Here is a 25,063-nt window from a genome sequence, read left to right as displayed (position 1 = left end):
AGTGAGTGCCCATTGCTAGCAGCAAGGTCAAAATCATTGGGGATATTAGTGTACAAGGAAGTGGCATTGACAGTGATGGACAGGGCATGGAGTGGTGAAGGATCAGCAACTATGGAGAGTCATGGGAGTAAACGGTTGGTGTTCAAATGGCTCTGAGCACTATGGGACTTAACTGCTGAGGTCATCAGTCCCCTAGAACTTAGAACTACTTAAACCTAACTAACCTAAGGACATCACAAACATCCATGGCCGAGGCAGGATTCGAACCTGCGACTGCAGCGGTCACGCGGTTCTAGGCTGTAGCGCCTAGAACCGCTTGCCACTGCGGCCGGCAAACGGTTGGTGTCTTTTATACAAAGTGTAAGTTACGGGGAATATGCTGAGTGTTGGATCACAAGGACAGAAATTTTCTCTCTGTGAGGCACAGAATGGCGTTTACAATCTTTAGGAAGTATGTAGGGAGCAGGACTGCAGAATGACAATCTTCACCCCTCTATCTTCCTTTTTTCTTCCCTTTTCCTTTATTTTTAGTTTGTTCTTTGTTCCAATGACAAAAAATTTTTTTGGAAGCCATTATTCCACTTTTAGTTTCTGCCACCTCAAAGGACACTCGCATTCTGGTTGACAGAATTTAACACCACCCTGATATGTAGCTCTGTTTGTATCACTGCATACTTACATTTAGTCCACCTCTGCATCTGTGTGGTCAGCATGGCTGATTGCTCCAAGTCAACCTGGGTTCTATTACTGGTGCTGCCAGGGATTTTTCTCAGTGGGAGGACTGGTACAGGATGCACTCGGCCTCGTGAGGCCAACTGCAGAGCTATTCCAAGATCAAGAATCCTTACAATGACTGGGAGAGTGATGTACTGACCACATGCCCCTATATATCACATCCGAAGATGCCACTGGCAGAGCATGACATAATGGTTGATGGTCCCGACTGGCCTGTGTAGGGCCAGAAGTCTGAACTTCGATAATTTGTACTTACATTACCTTGTCACTGCTATCAGCTCCTACACCTTTCAAATCACTTCCATTTAGGGACATACAGAACATACAAAACATTGAAAGTCAATTCAGTATTTCATTTCCTTTGTTGAAAAAAAAATTCCAGCATACAGTACACTTATTTTAATTTTAGTAACTCAACTGCTAGCATGCACAGACAATTTCAGAACAACTGCATGTAGTTTCCCACAAGGCTTTGTCAATAACTTCAAAACAATAGAAGGGTGTATACTTCTAAACAACAACAAAATCAGTGATAAGTAAAAGAGACAAAATAGTGTTTATTTACAGTATTTGTAATACAAATATTATAAAAATTAGGTGCTGTACACAGACTCTTGTAAAACAAGCAAAGTCTATGAAGCACTCTATCACATTTTAAACTGACGTTTCCAATATTTGAGATGATACCACCTCCTGGTTTAGAATAAATGCTACTTACATATTCTGCATAGAATATCATGCAGATTTAATAAAACTGAATGGCCAGAGATATGCAATGAGGGAATGCTATGGTCTGCACATCGAAAGTAATTATTTCAGAAGTCCAAAGATTTTGAAGGATATCGTCATGTTTATGACACTTATGATGCTCTTCTTTTTATTGAGATCTTCCCACGTGTCAACTGTGACAGAAAAATGCGAACCTTGTTTCCATCAGAGACTTTTTTCACCCAGACCTGTGAATACAAACATTACATTTCCATAGAGTATCTGCAGGAAGGTCAACATAAACGGCATGTAGAAGATTTATTTACAAGAAAGCAACGATAAAATAGAACACACACAAAATTTTAACTAGTCGAGTAGAACTGACTGTGCATATTTTTTTTTTATTTGGTTAAAAATGGTGAACTTTTTATTTGTGTATAATAGTTATCACCATCAAGCCGATTGCCCGACAAACAGTGTGACATACAAATTGCCCCCCCCCCCCCCCCCCCCCAATTTCATTTTCCAGTAGATGGTATGAGTCACCAAAACTTCGCTACGAAGTTTTCTTGAAATCCTGATTTCAGGATAAGGTTTTCAGTAAGTGGCAGCATGTGATTGGGTAAGTATTCCACTATATGTTCAATGCCCACATGTTGAATATCTACTACAGATTTTACAATGAGCTCTTAAGTTTTGACAAAATTCCTACGCCCTTTTGAAGAGGGCATGCTGTGGTCTGCTGTGAAACTTCATGAATAGAGAGATGAAAATATGTTAAGAATGAGGGGAAAGGCTCCCTACATAGTGCTTCTTCATCAGCTTTGCCACACAGCTTATGACACAACACTGTTGAAGTTCCCCTAGGCACACAGTCGTAGTTTCAATATTCAGCTTATACCCAATCGATATTTACGAACAGTTTCACAGTAAAGTGCAACAATGAATCATCATATCACTAGTCTCCTCTTTCAAAACCTATCAACTGTTGAAGAGTCATTCTTCATCCCAACAAGCTGTGTGTATTACTGTATGAGAGACTTCATAATGTCCATCCACATTTCTTGTTCACACAGCTTACACCAGATCAGCTTTTCAAAGTCATCATGGGATCTAACTGACTCTTAGCAAGAATATTTTGATCAAAGTATATTAAAGGCATCAAGTGAGGAGACACTGCCATGCCATCTATTTACTTTATGGATCTCCAGCAGGCCTCTTTTCAATGCCAGATGTTGTCAGATACATTCATTTTTTATTTTATCTACTTTTGTATTTTGTACATCAGGATTGAGAAAGTTCATTCTGTTACTTGGGATGACGAACAGTCACATAATTTTTGGTTTTCCCTCCTCCACATCTGTATCTCACCCTAGGTACAATGCATTTTGTACATACCAATTGTGGAAGCCAGGGCGTATGCGTCAACACAAAATAGCCGATATACTACAAGGCAATACTTGGTCAGCCAGCCAGTCAGTCTCTCTCTCTCTCTCTCTCTCTCTCTCTCTCTCTCTCTCTCTCTCTATCTCTCTCTATCTCTCTCTCTCTTCTCTCTGCCCCCCCCCCCCCCCCAGTGTCCAATATTTCTGGTTCTTAATGAATTGTTGAAGTTCTGCCCGATTCCAAATCTAATGTGTATTTTGCTGATTCTGAGAGCTGGTGTCAAATTCTTTATGTCAGATATCTAATTTGACTATACAGCAACATGGGTAACAGTTTTCTGTCACTGAGCAATTCAACCATTTTGTGTACTAGCACATCAAAAACCTCATTTTGATATCTCTACAAGTTTCTAAAATATTTTAGTTTGATATCTGAAGTGACACAATGCTTCTGACTATTACATATATTATTACTACAGTTGAAAGCTCATGGAATGTTATCTGTTAACACTTCAACAAATAATCCAATATTAAACACAATAACAATTTTTCCACTTCTTTCTTTTATTTCATTCTATATTTCTCCCACAAGGAGGTAGTGGTGTGTAGGCAGGGTCTATGTATGGTTTATAATTTCTGTATCTAGAAAATTTAGACTATGTTAAATCATGGACCAAATACCATGTGGAATTTGGTTCTGTAGACATCATCCTCCATTCTTTCTTTTTCACCTTTGCTGATAGAGTATCTATTCACAGGTCACAGAAAAGCACCCCTGGCTTCTACAGGATCACACGTAGTAACATGTCTAAAGGGTTTTATCTATTTTTAAGTGTGCTTTCACCTTGTACCAGACAGAACATCCGCTTCTTCCAACTGTTCTTCCCGTAAAGCTGTTTTCACTATGAAGAAGAAAAGGCTATGTACTCTGGACGCAATCTTGTTTACTGGCGAGACCATATATCAAACTCAATTTACAACTCAGATTACAATTTAATCGTTTCACAAGAACATCTCCTCAGACGAATTCTGTTGTCAGATTATTTTCTTTCCTCTATTCTACATTCTCAGATCTGTGTTGATAAAAACCATGGAATTTCGCCAGGGAGGAGCTTCATAGTGTGCCCACAGTGCTGCAGATTCTGAGGGACTACTTTTACTGACAAACTCATCAAAAAGGTATCTTTTTCCACTGCACAATACCACAGGAGCACTTCAAGTATAAAAATCGAACCCCAACAAACCCAGAATCATCTTAATACCTTAACTAACAGTGATAATGCTGCTTAATCTAAGCTGAATGCCAACTGTGCTCCTAAAGGTACAGGTGTTTCACAAAACCCCTGAAATGTCAGCCAACATAGCTTTACCCTCACAGTTTCGACTAACCTTCAGGCTGATCAGAGTGTAACTCCTGTTACTTCTGCATTCCCCTTCATCTTAATATCCTAATTTTACATGGAAACTGCTTCTACACATTGTAGTATTGGTGTGTATTTCAGTTGGTCCCTAACCAATCTTCCATTTAAGCTATAAATACCATTAAGTACTGAATGGGGAGCAACAAAAGCAGGAAATCGATGTCTTATTTGAAGTACCCTCTACCACATACCATTAGATGACTTGCGGAGTATAAATGCAGATATCAGATAGCGTGAGTATGTCTTATCTGTTCATGATAAACATCTCTTTTGTACATGTTCATATTTTAAATGTCATGTGTATTCTGTGTAGTAATTGAAGTAACACTCAGCAACTCAAAGTGTTTCATGAAATATTTCAGCTTAAAACTCTTTATGGTACTCATTGTTTACTCAACAATGCATAATGTACATTACTAAATACACGTGTGACTCCTACAAAACTTTTAAGATTCTGTGATCTATACTGTTTATTTACCTGAAGTAGGAAAGTAGGCCAGCTGAAAACTTGTCATATGGAGAACGTGGTCTCAACAAGGTGGATCTTAAATCTCCAAGATTGATTACTGTAATGGCTTATACACTAGAGGACAAAACATACCTGTCAGTGCATACGCTTAAATTTTTCACTGTCAAGCTGGGCATTAAAGGATTCTGGAGGAGGCAGGAGGGAGGGATCGATCACACTTAAGGAGATTTGTGGTGGAAGTCTGAGCTTTTAAAGATTAAGATTAGAAATGTCATGGGGTGGAAAACATAGCGAACAGTGAGTAACACTGTTGCTTGCCGTGAACAGGAGAAGTGCCCAGACATTAAAACATTTCTTTATAGGAAAAGCTACCATCCTTGAACGTTTCAAAGACAGCAGATTATTTCTTGTGTTTCAACACCGCTGTAAATAATGGGACAGAAGAATTGTTTAACAAATGGCTTTTAAGCCTAGACAGATATTACAAAAACACTAGCAAAAACCTGTGCGTGGAGTTGTTGATAACACATCACTTCTGGATGATATGCAACTTCACGTTTTTCCCAGTAACACCATTCCACAATTACACCTGCTTGACCAGAAATTGAAAAAAAATTGCTGGAAATAAGGTGCAATGACTGTGTCAGATAGCACTGAGGATGGTCAGAGGTCCATCATAAAAGTTTTGACATTGATGACCCTGGCTTATAAAACATGGAAGAATGTTACTCTGATAATGATTCGGAATCGTTTCCAGAAATGTGGATTCATCAGGGAGCACCAGCGTTAACTGGAACAACAGGAGAGCAGAGAAATTCTGAAAGACCTAGGACATGCTTCCTGACTTAGAAGAAAATGTGAAATTTCATAACATCATACATTTTGACAATGACAATAATGTGGGAGTTCATGGTCGTCTGATGATGAAATTTTGGCTATTCTGAGTGACAAGAACAACGACAATGAAAAAGCAGAAAAATGAGAAGGAAAATCGGAACTGGTTCTATCTGTGACTCAAAAAGAGGGAAAGTTGTCATAAGAAATGTTGCACATTTACATCCTTTGAACAAAAACAGACAACTATTTATTTCTGGCTTTGATCACAATATAAAACTCCCTTCAAAAGCATAGTGGAGGTCACTGAAGCTTGAAAAAAGTCATCAATTTCTTTGCAAAATGATGTTTTCTTGCACATTTTCAGAAATCTATGTGCCTTTTGTTTGATATGTTTAAATAAATAAATTAACAAATAATAGAATTGGTAAAAATATCACATTCCTTTTATTTGAATTTGAATTCTTACTTTTTACTTCCCTTTGTAAAGAATACAAATGTTTCTGTAGCAAACAGGGTAGACAGACAAACTTTTCCTTGATTTTACTTTGATCAGTCAAACTTTGATTAAATCAAAATCTCAATTACTCATCCTTGCACTTCAATTTGTCAAGAGTTTTCTGTACCACTAAAATAATCTGATATTACACATATTTACACCTCAAAGTACATGAAAAGAAGAGTCAAATCAAGGAGAAAAATTACCACATCCAATCCAATGGCAGAAATTACTGCTGAAAAGCGAGAGATGTCCTTTCCCTCAACGTAAACAGGCTGTCCTCGATGATACCTGGAAGAAACACAACAGCTTCTTGAAAAACGTCAACTTAAAGTAAACTTCACTGAAGTTCCTACCGCACACAATATATTTCATTAACTCTGCTGTCGTTGCCATTTAAAACCCTAGTCTGTAACCCTCCAAGTAGGAGCAGTGTTATCAATTAGATAAATGGGACGGACAACTACCCTCTTGCACTGAACATGGACGCTGCTAACGAGATCATCATTATGGCAGGACAATTTTAGTTCATCCATTCTGCTAAAATACACAGGACGAACATTGTTAAAACCAACAAACTGCAGGAATTGATTCCTGACTGGAAATTGAGGAAAAACAGGTTCTATGAATATGTCCAGAAATGTGTCATCGCCACGATAAGTGGTGCTGACAAATGACAGTTGCTCTGACTATCTAATGTGTGTTTTTTGTGTGTTGCAGATGATAAGGATAGTAATAGTTGTCATGGAGGATACACATAATCATACTTTGGCTTACACCGTGTTAACAGGTCACTTATGTGTAGATTGTCCTAGGATTCGTCTCAATACCCTGACAGAGCCTGGTCCTCCAAATCTGGTGAATGCACAATCTGTCGCCTCCCTGCGCGTTTGTCTCAAAACCTCCATGATCACACAAAACACCCAAAAAGGACTTGAAATGTTGTGTTACAATTTTTGTGTCTGCGCAGGTACTTGTACGAATATAGACGTGCTGCCCCTCTACCATTTCCATCTGCTTGGCCATACACAAACACCTTCTCGGCTTGTTCCCAACAGGAATACTGGACCATTCTACTGCTTACAGTATGCTGTATCAAACACACAGCCTGCAACACAAAACGAACACATGACACATGGACAGAGAACGTGTCATTTGTCAGTGCCATCTACTGTGGCAACAATGTTCATATGACCTTTTTTCTCCATTTTTTGTCAGCAATCTCACTCGGCAGTTTGTTGGTTTTATTAATGTTCATCCTGTCAATCCAATAAAACCATTTGAGCTTAGAAAAGTTAGAGGCATAACTGTCAAGCACTCCAACTTAAGTGCGACTGTTACAACTGAGTATGTTCATGTAGTTCGCAAGCCACAAATTTGGCATCCAGCAGATATAGGCTTCAGGAATTGGTTGCCTTAACAATTACATATTATATTACATAACAGGCAGAAACAAGATATCTAATTATATAAATGTAGGCTTCCACGGCCATTGTCACAGTCAATAACACACCCTGAAGGAGGTCATTTGCAACAGTGACCCAAATGTCATTAGCTTTACATACTGACAATCCAGTCACAAACCCAGAAAAATTTTATTGACTAAGATTTCTAATGTGTGTACCTGATTACGTCTCCAACTCTAAGCACAACAGAAATGGAACGTAACATGTTTCACGTAGATGAAGCTTTTCTGCTGGGCCATTTACAGGTATGTTAATGTTTCTTATTTACAGTCATTACTATTTCCTTAATGGTAAATTCTTAAGGGTAATGAACAAGCACATATGAATAAACTTTAGTTTGTGCTATATGTGATGCAATATAACTGTAAATGTAAAAGTAGAAGATTCATTGTTGATAATGAGACTTATTTCGAGGTCAACTAAAAAGTTTACTATGATTACACACACGACAGTACAAAACAAACAGAGAAAAAATTATTTCACATTTAGTGGTTCTGTTTTGATCTTTCTGAATAATACATAATTTTCTACAAGTTCACATTTAATGGTGGCATACAGTTTAACTAGCTTCAAATGAAAACGCAAAAGGAATTCTGCAACTGTCTTCACTATCCAGTCTTATTTGTATGACATCAGCATCAAGAAAAATATGTCTACTGCCTGAATGCAGTTGCCACCTACCGTGAATATTTCAGTGCATTACAGACAAGAAACAAAGATGGATGACTCACGTAACTTTAGATGATCACTCTATTGTTCATGTTTAATTTAAGGCCTCTGTTATTGTTTACTGCACAGAACTGTTTACTTAATGTAATAAAATTGAAAAATCTAACACAACACTGATAACAAAAGCTATCACTGTCCTAAATGGAAGTTCTTTCTTGACAAGTTTACATGAAGAATTCTTCCTTATTAAGTAAAGTTTTTAGTATTGCAACTCAGAAATCTTTCCATCCCAGTTGTTAAATTGTGTTAACCATTTCATGGGCAATGGGAAAATACCTTCCCACATACTGTATTTTCTTCCGTGATCCAAGGGACTAAAGATTCCACGTCTTGCTGGTGGCACGATCTGTAGATTAGAACAAGAAACACATGAAAATTCCTGCCACTGCCAGCATTTGCACTGTCAGCAACTGACTGAGTATTATTTGTCTCGTTCTCAGTTTGGTGGCAGAAAGACGTTGTTTTGCTGTTATTTTGTGGTTTTGTGTATCTACAAATAGTGGCATTTGGAAGTAACTGCATGGTACTTACTTGATATTTTGTGTAATTTTCTTTATGTCAACACATCAAAAATAAGTCTTAAACACGTGGGAATATTTGCCCCCACAGTCCAAGTTGGACACACATTTAGCACTGTTTCACACTTTTAGTGCAGACAATAAGCCCATTTATTGAGGTGTTATTAGGCACATTCACTTATATGAGGTATTTCATTACAGAATTACTTTACCAGAGAGGAAGATGGGTGGAACACATCTTCTCACTTCCTGAGGACGAGTCAGTTTCCAAGATTGAATCAGATGATGTTTAGACAGATGAGGAAAATGATATACTGAACATCTAACCAGTGTCTCCCATTACTTTTCAACAATGGGTCCCCTCAGTAGTAGACAATGTTTCAGTCCATGAAGCGTGTGTGGTAGATGCAGGTTCTTCCACAGAGTTGACGAAAGTTCCACTCTGAGTGATAGTGGTCAGAGTCCTGAAATGACTGGGATGAAACACTGCCAAAGAAATCATTATCTAAACAAATAGTTCATATGAGTACTTTCTTGATATCTTCAGTGAAAGTATCATTCAGAATATTGTTGAACAAACGAACTTATATGCATCCCAAGAGCAACAAAATCTTCAAATGAACTCGAACAACTGTAACAACAAAGAACTGGGTAGACACAGCAAAATCTGAAATGAAAGCATTTATTGGGTTGCTCATCATTATGGGCAGCTACAAACTGATAAACTTATCAAATTACTGGAGTCCAGAACCTCTTTTGCATGTTGAATCAGTATCAAAAGTGATCACTCTACAAAGGTTCAAAACAGTTTTAGAAAATCTTCATCTCAACAATAATTCGAAGGCTGTGGGGAAGGGTGCGCCTGGATACGATAAATTATAAAGCGAGGCCACAAACTGATGCCCTAAATAGTAATTTCTTAGAAGCATATACTCACTCTGGCAGATTACCCACTGATGACACTATGATACCTACCAAGGGAAGACTGAGCATAAAACAACATATGCCCATGAAGCCTATAAAAAGAGGGTACAAGATCTGATGCCTGGCTGATGCTAAGAAGTTCCTTACCTAATGTGAAACCGGGGAAGATAATAATGCCAAAGTTCCTCTTGGTGAAAGGGATATACTTGCACTGTGTCCAACTTTGAAAGATAGTTAATGTATTGTTGCATTTGATAATTATTTCATTGCGTGCAACCTAATGAAGACACTTTTTGATTACTGAGTATATTCTGCAGGTAGTGTCTACGTCAACAGCAAAGTTCTTCCAGAAATGATGAAAAAATGACAAACATTCACAAGGTGAGTTCAAGGCACAGATCAAAGATTCAGTTGTTGCAATGAAGTGGCAAGACAAAAAAACAAACAGTTCTGTCTACAGGAACATCTCCCAAGGATGGAACATTTTTTTCCAGAAAAGAAAGATGGTTCCATGTGTAATGTAGCTCATCCAAGTGCTGTGAGTCTGTACAACAGTGTGAAGGGCAGAGTGAATCTCTTCGATCAGAAGCGAGAACTATCTGAAGTTGCGACAGGGATCTCTAAAATGGTGGTGCACAATTTTTGTTTTCTAGTTGAATCTTCCGTTGTAGATGCATTTATACTATACACAGCAGTCACAGGACATGGAGAGCAGTTGACACACTGTTTACAGTTAGCAGAGAGAATTACTGTCAGGGTTCTCCCCATGGAAATGATGTGAGTGTCCTCCTGTATTCATTTTTAAAAAAAGCAGACAGCATTGGTGTTTCTGATGAACTCATACTTTCAAATGTGGGTGAAAATCAGCCGAAGAAAACTGAAGTATAGGCATTGTTGTATGTGCAGTACAAGAAAATAAGAAGTAAGGACAAGAATAATATACTCCAACTCCAATGTTGCTTTGTGTGTATATCTGTGTTTCACACTGTTCCATAACATCTGGGAATTAAATTTTCATTAATATTTTTTAAATAGAAGGTAATCTAGTAATCTTATATTTTTATTTTGTTTTGCAGTGTCAATTTTTATAATAAAAAAATCCAAAAAAATTTATAGTATCATCTCAGGGTCCATGAAAAGCCATCTTCTCACACAAATTTTCAAAAAAAATTGTTGCCTTAACATTTTTGTTTGAAAAATATATTAAAAACAAAGATTCCAAGACTTACCAAGCGGGAAAGCGCCGGTAGACAGGCACAATAAAATACACACACACACGCACACACGCACACACACACACACACACGCACACACACACACACACAGCAGCCGCCAGTTGCGAAAGCTCGAAATTTTGTGTGTGTGTGTTTGTGTGTTATTTTATGGTGCCTGTCTACCGGCGCTTTCCCGCTTGGTAAGTCTTGGAATCTTTGTTTTTAATATATTTTTCCCATGTGGAAGTTTTGACAGAAAAAAAAAACAGTTTTCTGATAAATAAAAATGATAAATACAAATGAAAACTGTAGAAAAAATAATTTTTAAACCAGTCTCTGGACTAAAGACCACAACAACAACATAAATTAATCACTAGCTAACAGAGAATGTATCCCTGTAACAAGAAGTTTCATAGTTAGCCTTTAGATAAGATGGCCTTGCCCTCAGGGCATTTCTGACTATTTACTCTGGGACTGCTACCAATGTGGTCTATGTGCTCGAATAAGGAAACATTAACCACAGCATGATGGGACAGCATTTTGACCATTTATACCACAGCGACAAAGTTGCAGGACGAGAAATTCACGCAGTATGGTCAGATAATACCCAATGTTCATGATGGTTCAATGAAATAATGCCCTGTGACACCAAAGTTACGTGTTGCACTGTAACTAAGCAAACATGCTGGTTGCCAGTAACAGCCAAAGCTGTAACTGTATATGTTAAATCACAACTGTGACCCGAATAATCAGCTCTAACTTATGAACAGTTTCTGCAACTCTCCACAAGCATTATGTCTGCCCTTGCACAACAAATCACACTGAAAGAATAGAGAAAGTATTACGAGATAAATGATAATTCCAGGAACTGTGACTGCACAGTGTACTGTACATTACAAAGGTACGTGACATGGTAAGTAGTTGCAAGTTTTTGAAAGGAGTTTCATTTCAGACTCAATTAAAAAGTTCAACCAATATACAGGATGAGTTCACGTTAACTGATGCTGTTGGCTCAAGTAGTATCAGGTGAGTCAACATACTGGAGGGGTGTGCTTGGGTTCATTGTTTTCCCCTACAGCACCAGTTTAGCTACAATGGAGAGATGGACTATGCAAAACCATGCATTCATCACAGAGATGTTCTTTAAAAGTTCAGAATCTGTGACCACCACTCAGAGGAAGTTCCATCTCCAATTCAATGTTCCACGTAATGTGCAATTCCAATTCATAATACCATGCTGCTATGGGTCATGAACTTCCACGAGACAGGTTGTGCACTGAAGAAAAAACTGGGAGTCAGTGCAAATACGGCCACACATCACGTGACAACAGTGAAGTTGTGCATTCTGCAATTCAACAGCATCCCAAACGATCTGCAATATCACACACACAGTCTTTTGGATTATCAAATACATGCGTTCAACACAATTTACACCATCTAAATTTTAGTCCCTACAAAACTGTGATTGTTTAGGTGTTGATGCCTCAAGATTTCATGACACTGAGAGGTATTGCTAAAGTAATGGAAGAGATGTTGGAGAAAGAACCCAAAATTGTAGTTTTGAAGTCAAATGAGGCTCATGTGTACCTAAACGGCAATGCTAATAAACAGAACTGTCATTACTTGTCTCCAAACAAACCTCAGCAACTGCTCCAGCACCTACTGCATTGTGACAGCATTATAGGATGTGCTGGTTTAGGGAAATTTGGTGTCGCTGGGCCTTATTTCTTTGAAGAAAGTGAGAGAGCTATCACCATGAACTCAGAGTGTGTGAATTTCTCTTCTCGGAACTTCGCCACTGTGGCATAAATGGTCCAAATGCTTGGTTTCAGCAGAATGGCACAACAGCTCACACTTCCAGTGCTCGTATATCTGAAGTAAGGAAGTTGTTTCTAGAGAAAATTATACCCAACGGAAGAGATGTTGACTGGGCGGCCATATCTTCAGACCTTACTCCATGTGACTTTCTTCCGGAGCTTCCTCAAGAAAAAGGTGTACATCAGTAAGCAACATACAGCACTTCAATTAAAGGATACCTCTGAGCGAGAGATTTGTGCTATACCCTTTAATATGTTGGAGAGAGTGATGACAAACTTCACGCAGAGGGTTGATGGGTGTGCCCGAAAAAGTGTCCAGTACTTAAGGAACATTATCTTTCACAAATAATTTATTCCTGTCAAAATTAACATATATGATGTAAACTGTTATTCGCTGTGTATCTTTTGAAATAAAATAAGTTTCTATATCTCGAAATGTGTCTGTATACTATAAATTCAAATCACTGAAGACCTCAATAAATTTAAATCAATCAAATTTTTGTCAGTCCCCTAGGTGCAAGATCTCTGAATACAACCTTTAGCCTACACGAAACAGAACATCTGTGGTTAAAGCTAAACTGCACTGTCAACTGTCTTAGCCCCCTTCCCTTTGGGAGAAAAAAGGAAACATATAATTGTTGTGATGGTAATCAGTACATGATCTGAGATATTAAAAAATACCAAAGTTGGTGTTTCACTGAAAGTAAGGCACAAAATTGCAATTACATGGAACTGCAGCAGTGTCAGACGAAAATAATACAATGGAAGATCCTAAACTATAAGTGAAAGCATTAGTGAGTCGAAAACACAAGAAAGAATCACACCAAGATACTCTGATGTTGCTGTAGCTGAGTTACATCAAAAAATCTATGATTTGTGCATAGAAATTCAACAGTTACACTTCATGAAAAGAATTTAAGAGTCAATGCTCTTATCTCTCAAGGGAAATGACTGAGTGACATGTACACTACTTAAAAAATCTAAAATACTTGTTACCACTAAGTCACTTATACATAAATAAATTATTTTTATGTTCAGAGGAATAGTTCTACATATTTTTAAAATTTTATGTTTGGAATTAACTAATTACATTGCATAAAAGTGCAACACACATCATCACTAAAAAGCATTGTAACTGAATAATTATGAAGCACAATAAATATTATAGTCTGGAGTACGATTTGCAACCACACAGTAGATGTAGATGATTTAATATCTCCTGCTGTTTAAGCCTGAAACTTGAGATGGTCGGTACAGCAGTTCAATTGTCTCAGTTTTTACTGTTATTACATATGAAATGTGTGATCATCAATCAGTGTGTGTGTGTGTGTGTGTGTGTGTGTGTGTGTGTGTGTGTGTGTGTGAGAGAGAGAGAGAGAGAGAGAGAGAGAGAGAGAGAGAGAGAGAGAAGTGAAAGGTGGATACTAGCTATAAGACTTTGCACTACACACACCTACCATACAAAATTCATAACTCTGGTACTAAATGAGCTGAGGTATTACGTATTTTGTTACATAGATCTCTCCATGGTTTGTCAACAAGCTCAAGTGTCACAGTGACAAATTAAAATCCCTCTATGCACTAAATAAACACAATTACAAAAAAATGTTTTTAAAAAATTCAGTGTCATATAATCACGTATGGAATATGCTTGATATTAAAAATGAAAAATAAGATATGGTCCAACTAAAATGTTTTTACAAATGTATTTCACTACATAGTGTAAATCTAAATATAGCCATCTTTCACATTAGCTGGTGCCATTAAAGTTGGGCTCCATCTACCAACTGATTTCTAGTGATCAAAGATTTTTTTTGTATTAATAAACAATATCATCATCCCTGTAAATGACAACCTTGACAATTCTCACTCATTAACAACCCCATTAAAAACTTTTTTTCATTATACATTCTCTTCTGATAAGCATGACAACATAATTTGTTGTTCACTTTTCTGCTTCTGCAACAGAAGCCTCAATATATGCTGGTTACAAGTCATTCAAATCCCCCCGATCAGACGCCTGGCCTTACCAAAGGGAGAACTGAACAGAATCAGCATGAAAGAGATTGCTAAGCGACTTTGTATTACATACAAACTAATTTTTAGTTTCACATTTTGTGCAAGATAGAAAGGGCACACATATCACTCTGAACTTAACAACTCTCACAATGATTGTCACCAATGTTGGGCAAATGGTTGACTCATACTAATGATGAGCCAGAGTTTCTCAAAAATGTGTAAGTAATTTCAATTATCTTTACATTATTCTTTAACAAAATCAAAATTATATTGTGCAGAGACAAAATAACTGTCCATGTTTACCTTCAGGAGATGCTACTCCTAATGCTGCTGCTACTAAAAGCACAAAAGAAAACACTGTGTTCCACCTAGTGGGAGGAAAGAAGAAGAAGAAGAAGAAGAAAGTGGTGAGAAATCACTCTAAGCCTAGGCTGAGTGGGACTAACAAGATGCAAGAATGATGGCAATGATGAAGGGTAAGACATTGGAGAAATGAGGTCAATGATAGTAAATGGGTAAAGCATTTCGCCAACTTCACTTTAGAGCAGGTAAAGTGCAATGAATAATGTAGTTTGAGAATAGGAAGATTTATTAGTAAATGATGAAGTTCCACAACCTGAACGTCTCCCAAATACCACAGTCACACTAGCCCACATAACCCTTACCCACAACTACTTTATACATACAAGGCATAGACTTACAAACAGAGGAGGATGGCAATCAGAACCAGGTTGACGCTACCCTGTGTCACCTTTCAAACAGTCACATGAAAGAGGTGTGTCTCAATTACCACAAGATACACCCTAGGCTTGATGCACATTTGCTGAAGATACCTCTGTGATCTGGACTCATGGCTTACATACAACATCTTTTACAAACTCAATCTAACTTCATCATTCTCCAAATCCACTATCACCTTGCTGAATGTTGATCTTCCAACTGAGGATTACATGCAACTCTCAGACCAAGTCAGTGCAATCAATAAGTGACAACATTTTCAATTTGAGCCACCTCTTCAACATCTATGAATCCCTTCAATGCAGCCCATGAATCTATTCTGAACTTCCTGCCCCAACACCAAATCCCTCCAAATCTAAACGCATCACCTCTCCCAGCATTTCTTCTCCAGCAAAACAAATCTTCCAGGCAGTTTTCTTTGGTCCTCCAACAAGCAGCTGCTACTCACAAAAAGGGCTACGCACCTCTATTGTCGCCAAGTAGCACAAATGCCTGAACACATTACTCCACAAAGGCTATGCCTTACTAAGTGAAGCCCTGAAACAGACAACTCCCTTATACCCTGCCAACATAACCTACCATTGCCTACCGAAACCCTCCTACCCTCCACATCATCACAATTATCCCTACTGTCCAGTTCCTACCCCCTGAAATTATTCCCGTCATAATACATATCCTTTGTACCCAACTACTGTCACTTACTCCAGCCCAATCCAAGAATAAATCCTATGACACTAGAGACAGAGCTACACGTTAAACCACTCACAGTGTTTACCAAATGGCATGTTTTCACTGTATAGTTTTTTCTATAGAGTAATATCACTAAACTGAACACGCACCCAAATGAACACAAACAATTGTACTTAAGGACATCCAGTGCCTAGTTGCTGAGCATGATATGTAGCATAACTTTACATACTTAAGTTCCTACTTAACTAAATGGGCCAATAGGAGCTTCCCACCCAGTATTAGTTCCACTGAACTGCAGATATGAGAAGTTTCTTGCCAACACATCAATTCATCCCATCACTTTCCCAAATGAAAGTTCTGTTAATATTCCCTGTTTTTCCAATAAGGTAGAATATCATTGTTGACTCACACATATATTTACTTATCACTCTATTTTGAACTGCCTTTCAATTTAGGCTGTGGGTGAGCTGCCTCTCGTGCCCCACATTTTACAACCTTTCTCAAACAAAGTATTTAAGGGTGAACAGTAGCACCAACTTGGTTATTTGTCTTTGATGGGTAGTCTTTCATCGTGAAAGCTGTATTGGCCACAGTAGGTGACAGTCTGGATATCAAAGCAGCCACACTAGCTAAAATGATTATCTTAGTTCGAGTGCAGATCTTTGGACTTTTAATGATTTTAGTGAGTGCAGGTTAATACTTAAACTTTTTGCTGGACTTGAATATGAGTGCCCATGCAAACTTTACTTTGTGGCATCTGAGGCCGCTGAAAACATTTAGTACTTTGTAGAATTAACGCTATGCCATCCGGCCACACCACAGTGCTGTAGTGCACGAAATAGCGGTCAACGGCCGGTAACACCACAGTGGTGTCTTGTGCATAGTATCAATCAGTGACCAGCGATACCACAGTGCTGTCATGAGCATAGTGTCATGCAATGACCGGCGACAGCACTTTAGTATCTTTTGCATTCTGTTGGTGTTTTGTTTTTATAAGTACTTGTGCCCTTTCATTATGACAGACAACAGAGGCAATACAGTTATTTATGATGAATGTGTGGACATCTCTTCTGACGTTCCGGACAACTTGGCCGATTGGGAGGAAGACATTGAATCTCCAAAAATGAAAGTGATGCAGAATCATCAGAAGACAGTGAAATTGGCGAACGCTATGGTTGCCAACTGATTTGGATGAATCAGATGAAGAAGATGATGATGCATAGAGGTCAGACTGATTTACCGAGGATCAATAACAAATTTTAAGGATCTCCGGATCCAAACATATGTCCCAAAAATACACAGAGTGTCAAGGGTATCATATAATTATGTATTGGGAATGATCTATATGAATACATTAGCAATGAAACCAACAAATACTACAGTCAAAATTGCAATAGAAGGAAACTGTATTTTAAAAAAAGCCAAATGTTTCGACGATACAAGACCAAAACATAGAAAATGGTTGGGACTTGCTATCCTTATGGGAATTGTAAAAAAAGCAAGGATCGATGATTACTGGTCAACGAATCCATTGATAGATTCACCGATATTTTGGAAAACAATGTCTCGCAACCAATTCAGACAAATATCATCATTTGTACATTTTTCCTGAAACAACAATAAACCAGATAATGCCAACCGGCTTTTCAAAGAGCAATTCATAAATTGATCATTTTTCCAAAAAGTTTGGAGAAACTTTTAATCTAAGCAAAACATCTTAACGGATGAAGGAATAATATGATGGCGTGGATGGTTAAATTTTAAAGTTTACAATCCGTCGAAAATTATGAAATATGGCACACTCATTCGGATGCTGTGTGATTTGAGTATGGGATACATTTCCTCATTCAAGATATATTCCAGTGTTGGACAGTCTTTAGGAAAAACAGTGATGGAACTAATGACACCTTATGGAAAGTGGCATCCCCTCTACTAGGATAATTATTATAACAAAAAAATTAAAGCACACAAAAGTCAATGTGTTTGAAGCTTGTTATCAAAGGAAAGGTGAAGTAATCACAAAGGTATAGAGAGCTTCGAAAACTAAAATGTTACGAATGACCTCTACAATACATAATGCCACTTTGACTGACACGCAAAGAAAAACGTGTTAGACTACTACAAATACATGAAAGGAGTGGATTGGGTAGACAAATATTTGAATTATTACCCTATATATAGAGAAATCATAAAATGGTCAAAATAGGTTTGCATGTACCTTTTTAACTGCACATTATTTAATGCATTCTGTACATGTCAATATTTCAATACAGAACACAGGAGTCTCAAATTTCACGATTTTTTATTGGAAGTGTCTGATTCATGGATAAAAGATCATTTATCCACTTCTGAGCAAAACTTGGAGGTTGCCACTGCATCGTGTACATCTCATCATGATCCAGTTGACATGCTTTCTGGTCACATTAAGCAACGCCAACTAATACTTATTTCCAAAATGAATAAACGAAAATGAAGAAACTGCCATGTGTGTTCCAGAAACAAAAAAAGAAGAACAATTGACTTAATGTGCAAGTCTTGCATTACATCTTGAAGACTGTTTTGCTCAGTATCATATGAAAGAGAAATACTAAGTATCAAAACAATGCAAATAAAGAACTGTGTGAAACACACAAACTCTGTGTTTATTTACATATGTATATCTTCGAAATTTCATGGATGTCGGGGAACAGGGTTGAGAACATACAAGAACTGACAATGAGATTAGTAAAACTTGACAATTTATAATTGCTCGATAATGTCAAGAATGGCCGGCGACAAGCGAAGTAACCGAATTAGTGCTGCTGGTGCCAAACAAATAAATCTCTACAAGACATGCGGACGGCAAAGTGTTAATATTGAGACACATACATGATGGATTTACTTTTTTTTCAATGGTGATTATTTAGGGTAATGAACTTTAGTTTAATGTCACAATTAATAGTGAGAAACTAGGCTTTCAGACTGAGAGTTTGCTATTGAATTTTGTGACTAATGGACAGTTAAACTAACTCTGCACACATGCTCCTCTTTATGTTGTTCTGCTGCACTACATTAATAATTATTTGTCTTTGTTTTCATTTATCAGGGGTGATCCTATGCTATTGGACAGGTTGCAGGCAGCAGATAGTGGATGGCCCTCAAATATGAGGTTTAGCTATAAGTAAGACAAACCCCAAATACAATGCTGGAAATAAGGGTAAAGTCGTCGTATTGCCAAGTGAGGTGATAAGTAATTCATCATTGTATGAGTAGATAATACATCAAACCAAATAAAACTCACATTAAAGAGCGCCCAAACACTCATATCAGTACACAATCTACCCCTCCGGTGGCAACACACGTGTATTCGCATACCTAAACAATCAGAAAGATGTCGAATAGAATCCTGGAATAGATAGTCCCAAGAATCTACCATCCTTTGTCACAATTCAGCAATAGTTCATGCAGGCTCCAAAGAACAAGTAAGTACTCACTTTATCAGGATCCAGAAGTGTGGCAGGTTAGCCTATGACAGAACTACAATCAGTGAACACCACATATCGATGGTAGGCAAAGAAAACCTTTTTAGTCCATTTTGTTAAATTTTACGGGAGAAGCAAAAACAGGTTCTTAAAAATTATGTGAAGTGATACAGATAATGTTGCTTCATGTGTAACTATATAGCAGAAGCCTAGTTATTCACAGGTTAGAGAAATCCATGCCCTTTCAAATCACTCTCAGATAATGGAGTTACTGGTATCACGAGGTTTTCATTTTCTACCATCAATATGTCCAATGCTACACAACCCCTGCCCCCAAACCATGGACCTTCCATGGTGGGGTGACTTACGTGCTTCAATTATACAGATAGTTGCAACCACAGAAGAGGGATACCTGCTGAGATACCACATGAACATTTGGTTCCTGAAGTAGAGCAGACAATTCATCCGCAACACAGCTGCACACAATCAATCAGTCTATATGTAACCCCAAGAATGACTCTCTGCACACTAACTCTGCTTATGGCCAATAGCATTTGGGCATTGTTGATTTTTTTTTAAACAAGAGGCAACAGTAGTTGCAGGGGCAACAGTCTGAATGATTGCCTGATCTGGCTTTGTAATATCAACCAACACTGCTTTGCTGTACCAATACTGTGAACAGCTGAAAGTTAGGGAAAACTACAGCCATTATTTTTCCTGAGGGCATACAGCTCTTCTGTGTGGTTAAATGATGATGACATCCTCTTGAGTAAAATATTCTGGACGCAAAACAGTCCCCCATTCTGATATCCAATGCAATGACTGCTCAGGGGGATGTCATCAGGAAAGAGGTATCTGGCAATCTATGGGCCAGAGTGTAGAATGTTAGAGCCCTTAATCAGGCAGGTAGGCTAGGAAATTTACATGGGGAATGGATAGGTTAAAGTTAGATACAGTGATGTTAGTGAAGTCCAGTGGCAGGTTGAACAGGACATCAGGTTAGGTGAGTACAAGGTTAATTTAGCATTAGTGGGGAGTGTAGGTAATAAAATTTGTAGAGGGAGACCAAGAGATGAATACAGTAGACAGGTTATTAACGAGGTAGGTTGCAGCAATTATTCGGGATGAAGAAGCCTGCACAGCATTGAGTAATGTGGAGAACTGAATCAAATCAGGCTTCAAACTGACGATGACGACATGCTCAATGCTGATCCTATATCAAAGCAAGTAAACACCAGTATAAATGCTACCCTTGCTGTCTTGGGGGCAGAGAGTGGTCTGAAGACCAAGGGACAGAAGATCCTAACACAGAACCAAAGAGCAGTATCAGCCAATCGTTTCACTGAAAAAAGCTCTTTAAGTAGTACAGCTATCTTTGGTGTTATTACACAGTAATATGGTACTACTTACTCATCTGGAATTTAAAAAACATATCAACAATGCCCAAATGGTATTGGCCACGTGCAGAGTGTCATTCTTGGGGTTACGTACACACTGGTTGCACTCTGTCGTGTAGTGGATGAATTGTCGGAAGAATTTGCTAGGAAGTTGCAAACATTGTGTTGATTTTTAGGGTAAAAGTATTTCAGCAAATCTGTTCATTCATGGAAAGGGGCACAGAGTTATTTATGAAAACTGTGGTTGAAACAATGTTTTGTTTCTTAATCAGTAACTTCCAAGGTGGAACATACTTGGTATTAGTACATTTTCTTTTTTAAAAAAATTGTTTCCATGGTTAGTGATTGCTTGTTGAATTAAAGTGGAAATGTAATGCAGAACAGGTTTGGTTCGTAAGTGCAAAATGAGCTTAACTGTTAACACAAGTTAGATTTAGGCACTGTCGTGGAGCATTTTATTTGCCACACGGGTAATATATGTAAGTAATATTGATGTGTGCTGTTATTACTCCAAGGTGATATTTCCACCATTTAATCAAGATACTTCAACACCTGAAAAACATGACACACACTTGTTGTATTAGGCACATGATAAGATTAATTTTGTTATGAACTGCAGTTTCTGTGAAGCTCCAATAGCGGAGTCCAATAGTCGAGAAATAACTATAAAGGAGCTTTGCAACCCTGACTGGCAAATTTGCATTCTCCACACTGAGGGTTGGCGACAGGCTACCAACCTGACTCAAAAAATAATTATCTGTATAAATGACACACTAGGATCTTGGATAGGGCTGATCTCTGCAAAATGACCAAGTGAGAACATGGAGTATGAAATGAAGTATACTTAGCTATACTAGCCTGGAGCAGCAAAACCAACCTGGAGAAGCAAACTGCATTGTAAAGGAAGTTGATAAATATGGAATACACTTGCTGGCTCGGCAAGACCCAAGGTGGACAGGAACTGTGTCTGTAGAAATGAAGAACTATATCATGTTCTATTGAACATTGGAAGCAAATCCCTCACTAGATACTGGTTTTGTGGTGAATCATAGTGTACCAGTCCTTTAGATTTTAAAATCAATCAATCCCAAAGTTTCACATGTAGCAGTAGTTTCCAGGAAACAGTTCACCACATACCTAAACTGTCATGCCCCAACTGAAGAGTGTGATGGTATCAAAAAATGACTTATTCTACAAGAAGATAGGGACAGTCTAACAATTTGCCAAGTGAGAACAACAAAACCACCTCGGGAGATCTTAATGTGAAAGCAGGGAAAGAAGCATCCTTCAAAGAACCCACTGGAAAGCACAGTGTACATGATGTAATCATTCCTAAGCAGTACTGACTTCATCAGGAAGAAAATATATTGTGGGAACTTGGTTCTCTCTGGTAGGATGTCAGTGAACTAAATTTGTAGTGATATAGACAAGAATAAGTAAGTGGATGCAGATCACACTTCCAAGCCAGGGTAGTGATCAACAGAATTTTTGGACCCAAGAAGTGAGGAGGGAGGGAGGTGGGGGGCAACACACACACACACACACACACACACACACACACACACACACACACACACACACACACAGAGAGAGAGAGACACACACACAGAGACAGACAGACAGACAGAGAGAGAGAGAGAGAGAGAGAGAGAGAGAGAGAGAGAGAGAGAGAGAGAGAGAGAGAGAGAGATTACTTAATGTGATCAGGTATGTTTAGGCAATGGTAATATAAGGCACTTTCAAGATCAAATTGACCAACCATTTTGAAGTACTGGAGAATGAAGAGGATTGAAATATTCTGCTATACCAAAACTTGAAGGTAACTGCAGATGCAATTAAAGAAGCAGTGAAAGAAGTAACTGCGAAGCAAAATTTGAGGAGAAAAGTGAGAATGCTATCCAGACAGCAAGCCGAACTGTACGGGTAATTGGACATCACGAGGTCCTATGGACCTTATCACACAAAGTAAGCAAAGCACTTTGTTTTCACTTGAATTCACAATTGTGTAAGGCCAGCATTTGCATATGGCAAAGATATATTTATTGGTTTTAAGTGATAATTATTTTGTTTCGACAGCACTATTAATCCCAAGATGTTTAACAGCGTAGTTTATTACTTCCTTACGGTAACCTGTCTACCATTATTACAATCATCTAAGGGTCAGTGCTTTAATAAGTGCTCTGGTGTACAATCAGCCCTGAAGCATGTCAAGCTAATAGTCTAGGTAATACCCACAACACAGGTGGATTTTAAAAAGCAGTGATGCAATCTTAACTTGGGTATACTATGTCAATTTCAGTCGGTCACATCTGAAATAGGAGACTGAACCTAAGACATTTTACTTTGGCAATTGACCTAAACTTTTTTTCCTGATTTAAAAAAAAAAGTTTACACTGTGTGTAAAAAATTTTTGTGCCATATATAAAAATTTCTTCAAAAATTTGATGAAATATTAGCAACTGTAAGGAATTACTTTCAAAACACACAGGTAAGATGAATGTATTCAAAGAGTTGTCATCTGGTAACCTACAGTAACATATTGCCTGTCAGCTTCTGTCTCGCATACTTCAGTTGAAGTTAGTTTAATGCTTTCCCTGACATTTCACCAGCACACGTTGCCAGCATTGTCAGAAGTTCACCCCCCATTGCTGGTGGTCAGAAATTGATGACCCTGTCATGTAAACATCTCAGGGCTTTTGTAGATCATTACTTCTGTGGTACACCCCTGTGGGGAAGAGCTACTAGGACAGTTCATCCATGCAAGCCTTACAAATTCGCTAACGTGATGACAGGTTCAACAAGAAAAAAGAAAGCCTCAAGGATACTGTATTTCTGTGCTGCAGCAAACTGCAGTTACATCTATTAAGGGGATAATCACAGCAGTAATGACCTTGAAAAAGCCCTCTGATGTTCGCACAATAGGTACATATCTGCCCACGAGCTCGACTTTAATCAGCCACCAGCTATGGAGGACGAACCTTTGATAATGCCAGCCACTTATTGAATGTCAGCCGAAGAAACAAACAGAAGCCAACAGACAAAATGAGAAGAAGTGACCACGAAGGCCTAAACAATACTAAATCTACCCTATGGTTATGTTGGTAATTCACCCTAAATTTGCATAGTGAGTGGGCTATATATGTTTGAATACGAAAACAGCCAACACAGATGCAGCACGAACTTGGTACGATGAAAAGGAATTGCAGAAACCTAACTGGTGGACTGATGCTCTTGGCTTGGAAGCAAATTGCTGTTACCACTTTGCCTCCTGACAGCTTTTTATAATATAAAAAGTATTCCTTGCTTGACATTTGTTCTCAGGTAGACTTTAATGGTGTATCTTCCTTTCACTACAGGGCTAGTGTCATTATGTATTTCATTTACCCTTATACGCATAAATAGGTGACTTCTTTGAACTTAGTGTTCTAAAGACAATCACATCACACTCCATAATAAGCAACATTAACAAAAATGTAAGAATAAGAACTTTAAAACATAGTAAAAGACTGTCAACTATGTTACATAAAATTATGCGATGTACGCATTATTTCACTCCCTCGAAAGGAAAGGTACAAAAATGCAGAGCTTCTCTTTGGCATCACCTGAATCTAAACAACAAATCATTTCTTTTGAGCACAGTGAACACACGGAACTCTGCAAATCAAAAAGATATTGGCATACAATGCATCTAATATACTAACTGCCAATATGATTTGTTTATTTTGGACCAAATGAGATCTCTATAGTCAAGCATGAAACTGTTTTTCCTACAGGTTCTCCAATCCCCAAAATTTTGTCATGGATGCTGTGATGGTTACAATAAAAAAATACACAAAGCCAGCAAGGTGCTAAAACAATTTTTTTTATTAACTGGTCTCTCAAATTCTAAAGGCTCGGTTGGGATCTGAAACTGCATGACAAAGTAAAATTTACAATTGGCATTGCAGTACCTGGTCTGAAACAATGCTTATTTCTTGTACCATCATGACTGTGCAGTATTATAATTCACTTAAGCAGTGTTCTGCCCCTGGGATCTTAC

The 25,063-nt window shown here is 38.1% G+C and overlaps 1 protein-coding gene across 2 annotated transcripts in view; it reads right to left on the bottom strand.

The window, feature by feature from the left end:
• Window positions 1–1,268: 1,268 nt before the first annotated feature.
• LOC126270919 (sin3 histone deacetylase corepressor complex component SDS3) overlaps window positions 1,269–25,063 on the bottom strand; it is a 115,597-nt gene continuing 91,802 nt past the window's right edge. The window contains exons 7-8 of one of the 2 annotated variants that reach the window (XM_049974110.1): window positions 6,258–6,342; window positions 1,269–1,691 (exon numbers count right to left, since the gene is read on the bottom strand). In XM_049974110.1, the coding sequence (XP_049830067.1) occupies window positions 1,596–1,691; window positions 6,258–6,342 (181 nt within the window). In that variant the 3' untranslated portion in view covers window positions 1,269–1,595. The remainder of the gene's footprint in view (window positions 1,692–6,257; window positions 6,343–25,063) is intronic. The other variant, XR_007549142.1, reaches the window with a different exon arrangement.

The sequence above is a fragment of the Schistocerca gregaria genome, chromosome 1, assembly GCF_023897955.1.
Source record: "Schistocerca gregaria isolate iqSchGreg1 chromosome 1, iqSchGreg1.2, whole genome shotgun sequence".
NCBI lineage: Eukaryota > Metazoa > Arthropoda > Insecta > Orthoptera > Acrididae > Schistocerca > Schistocerca gregaria.
This window is presented reverse-complemented; position numbering and strand designations above follow the sequence as displayed.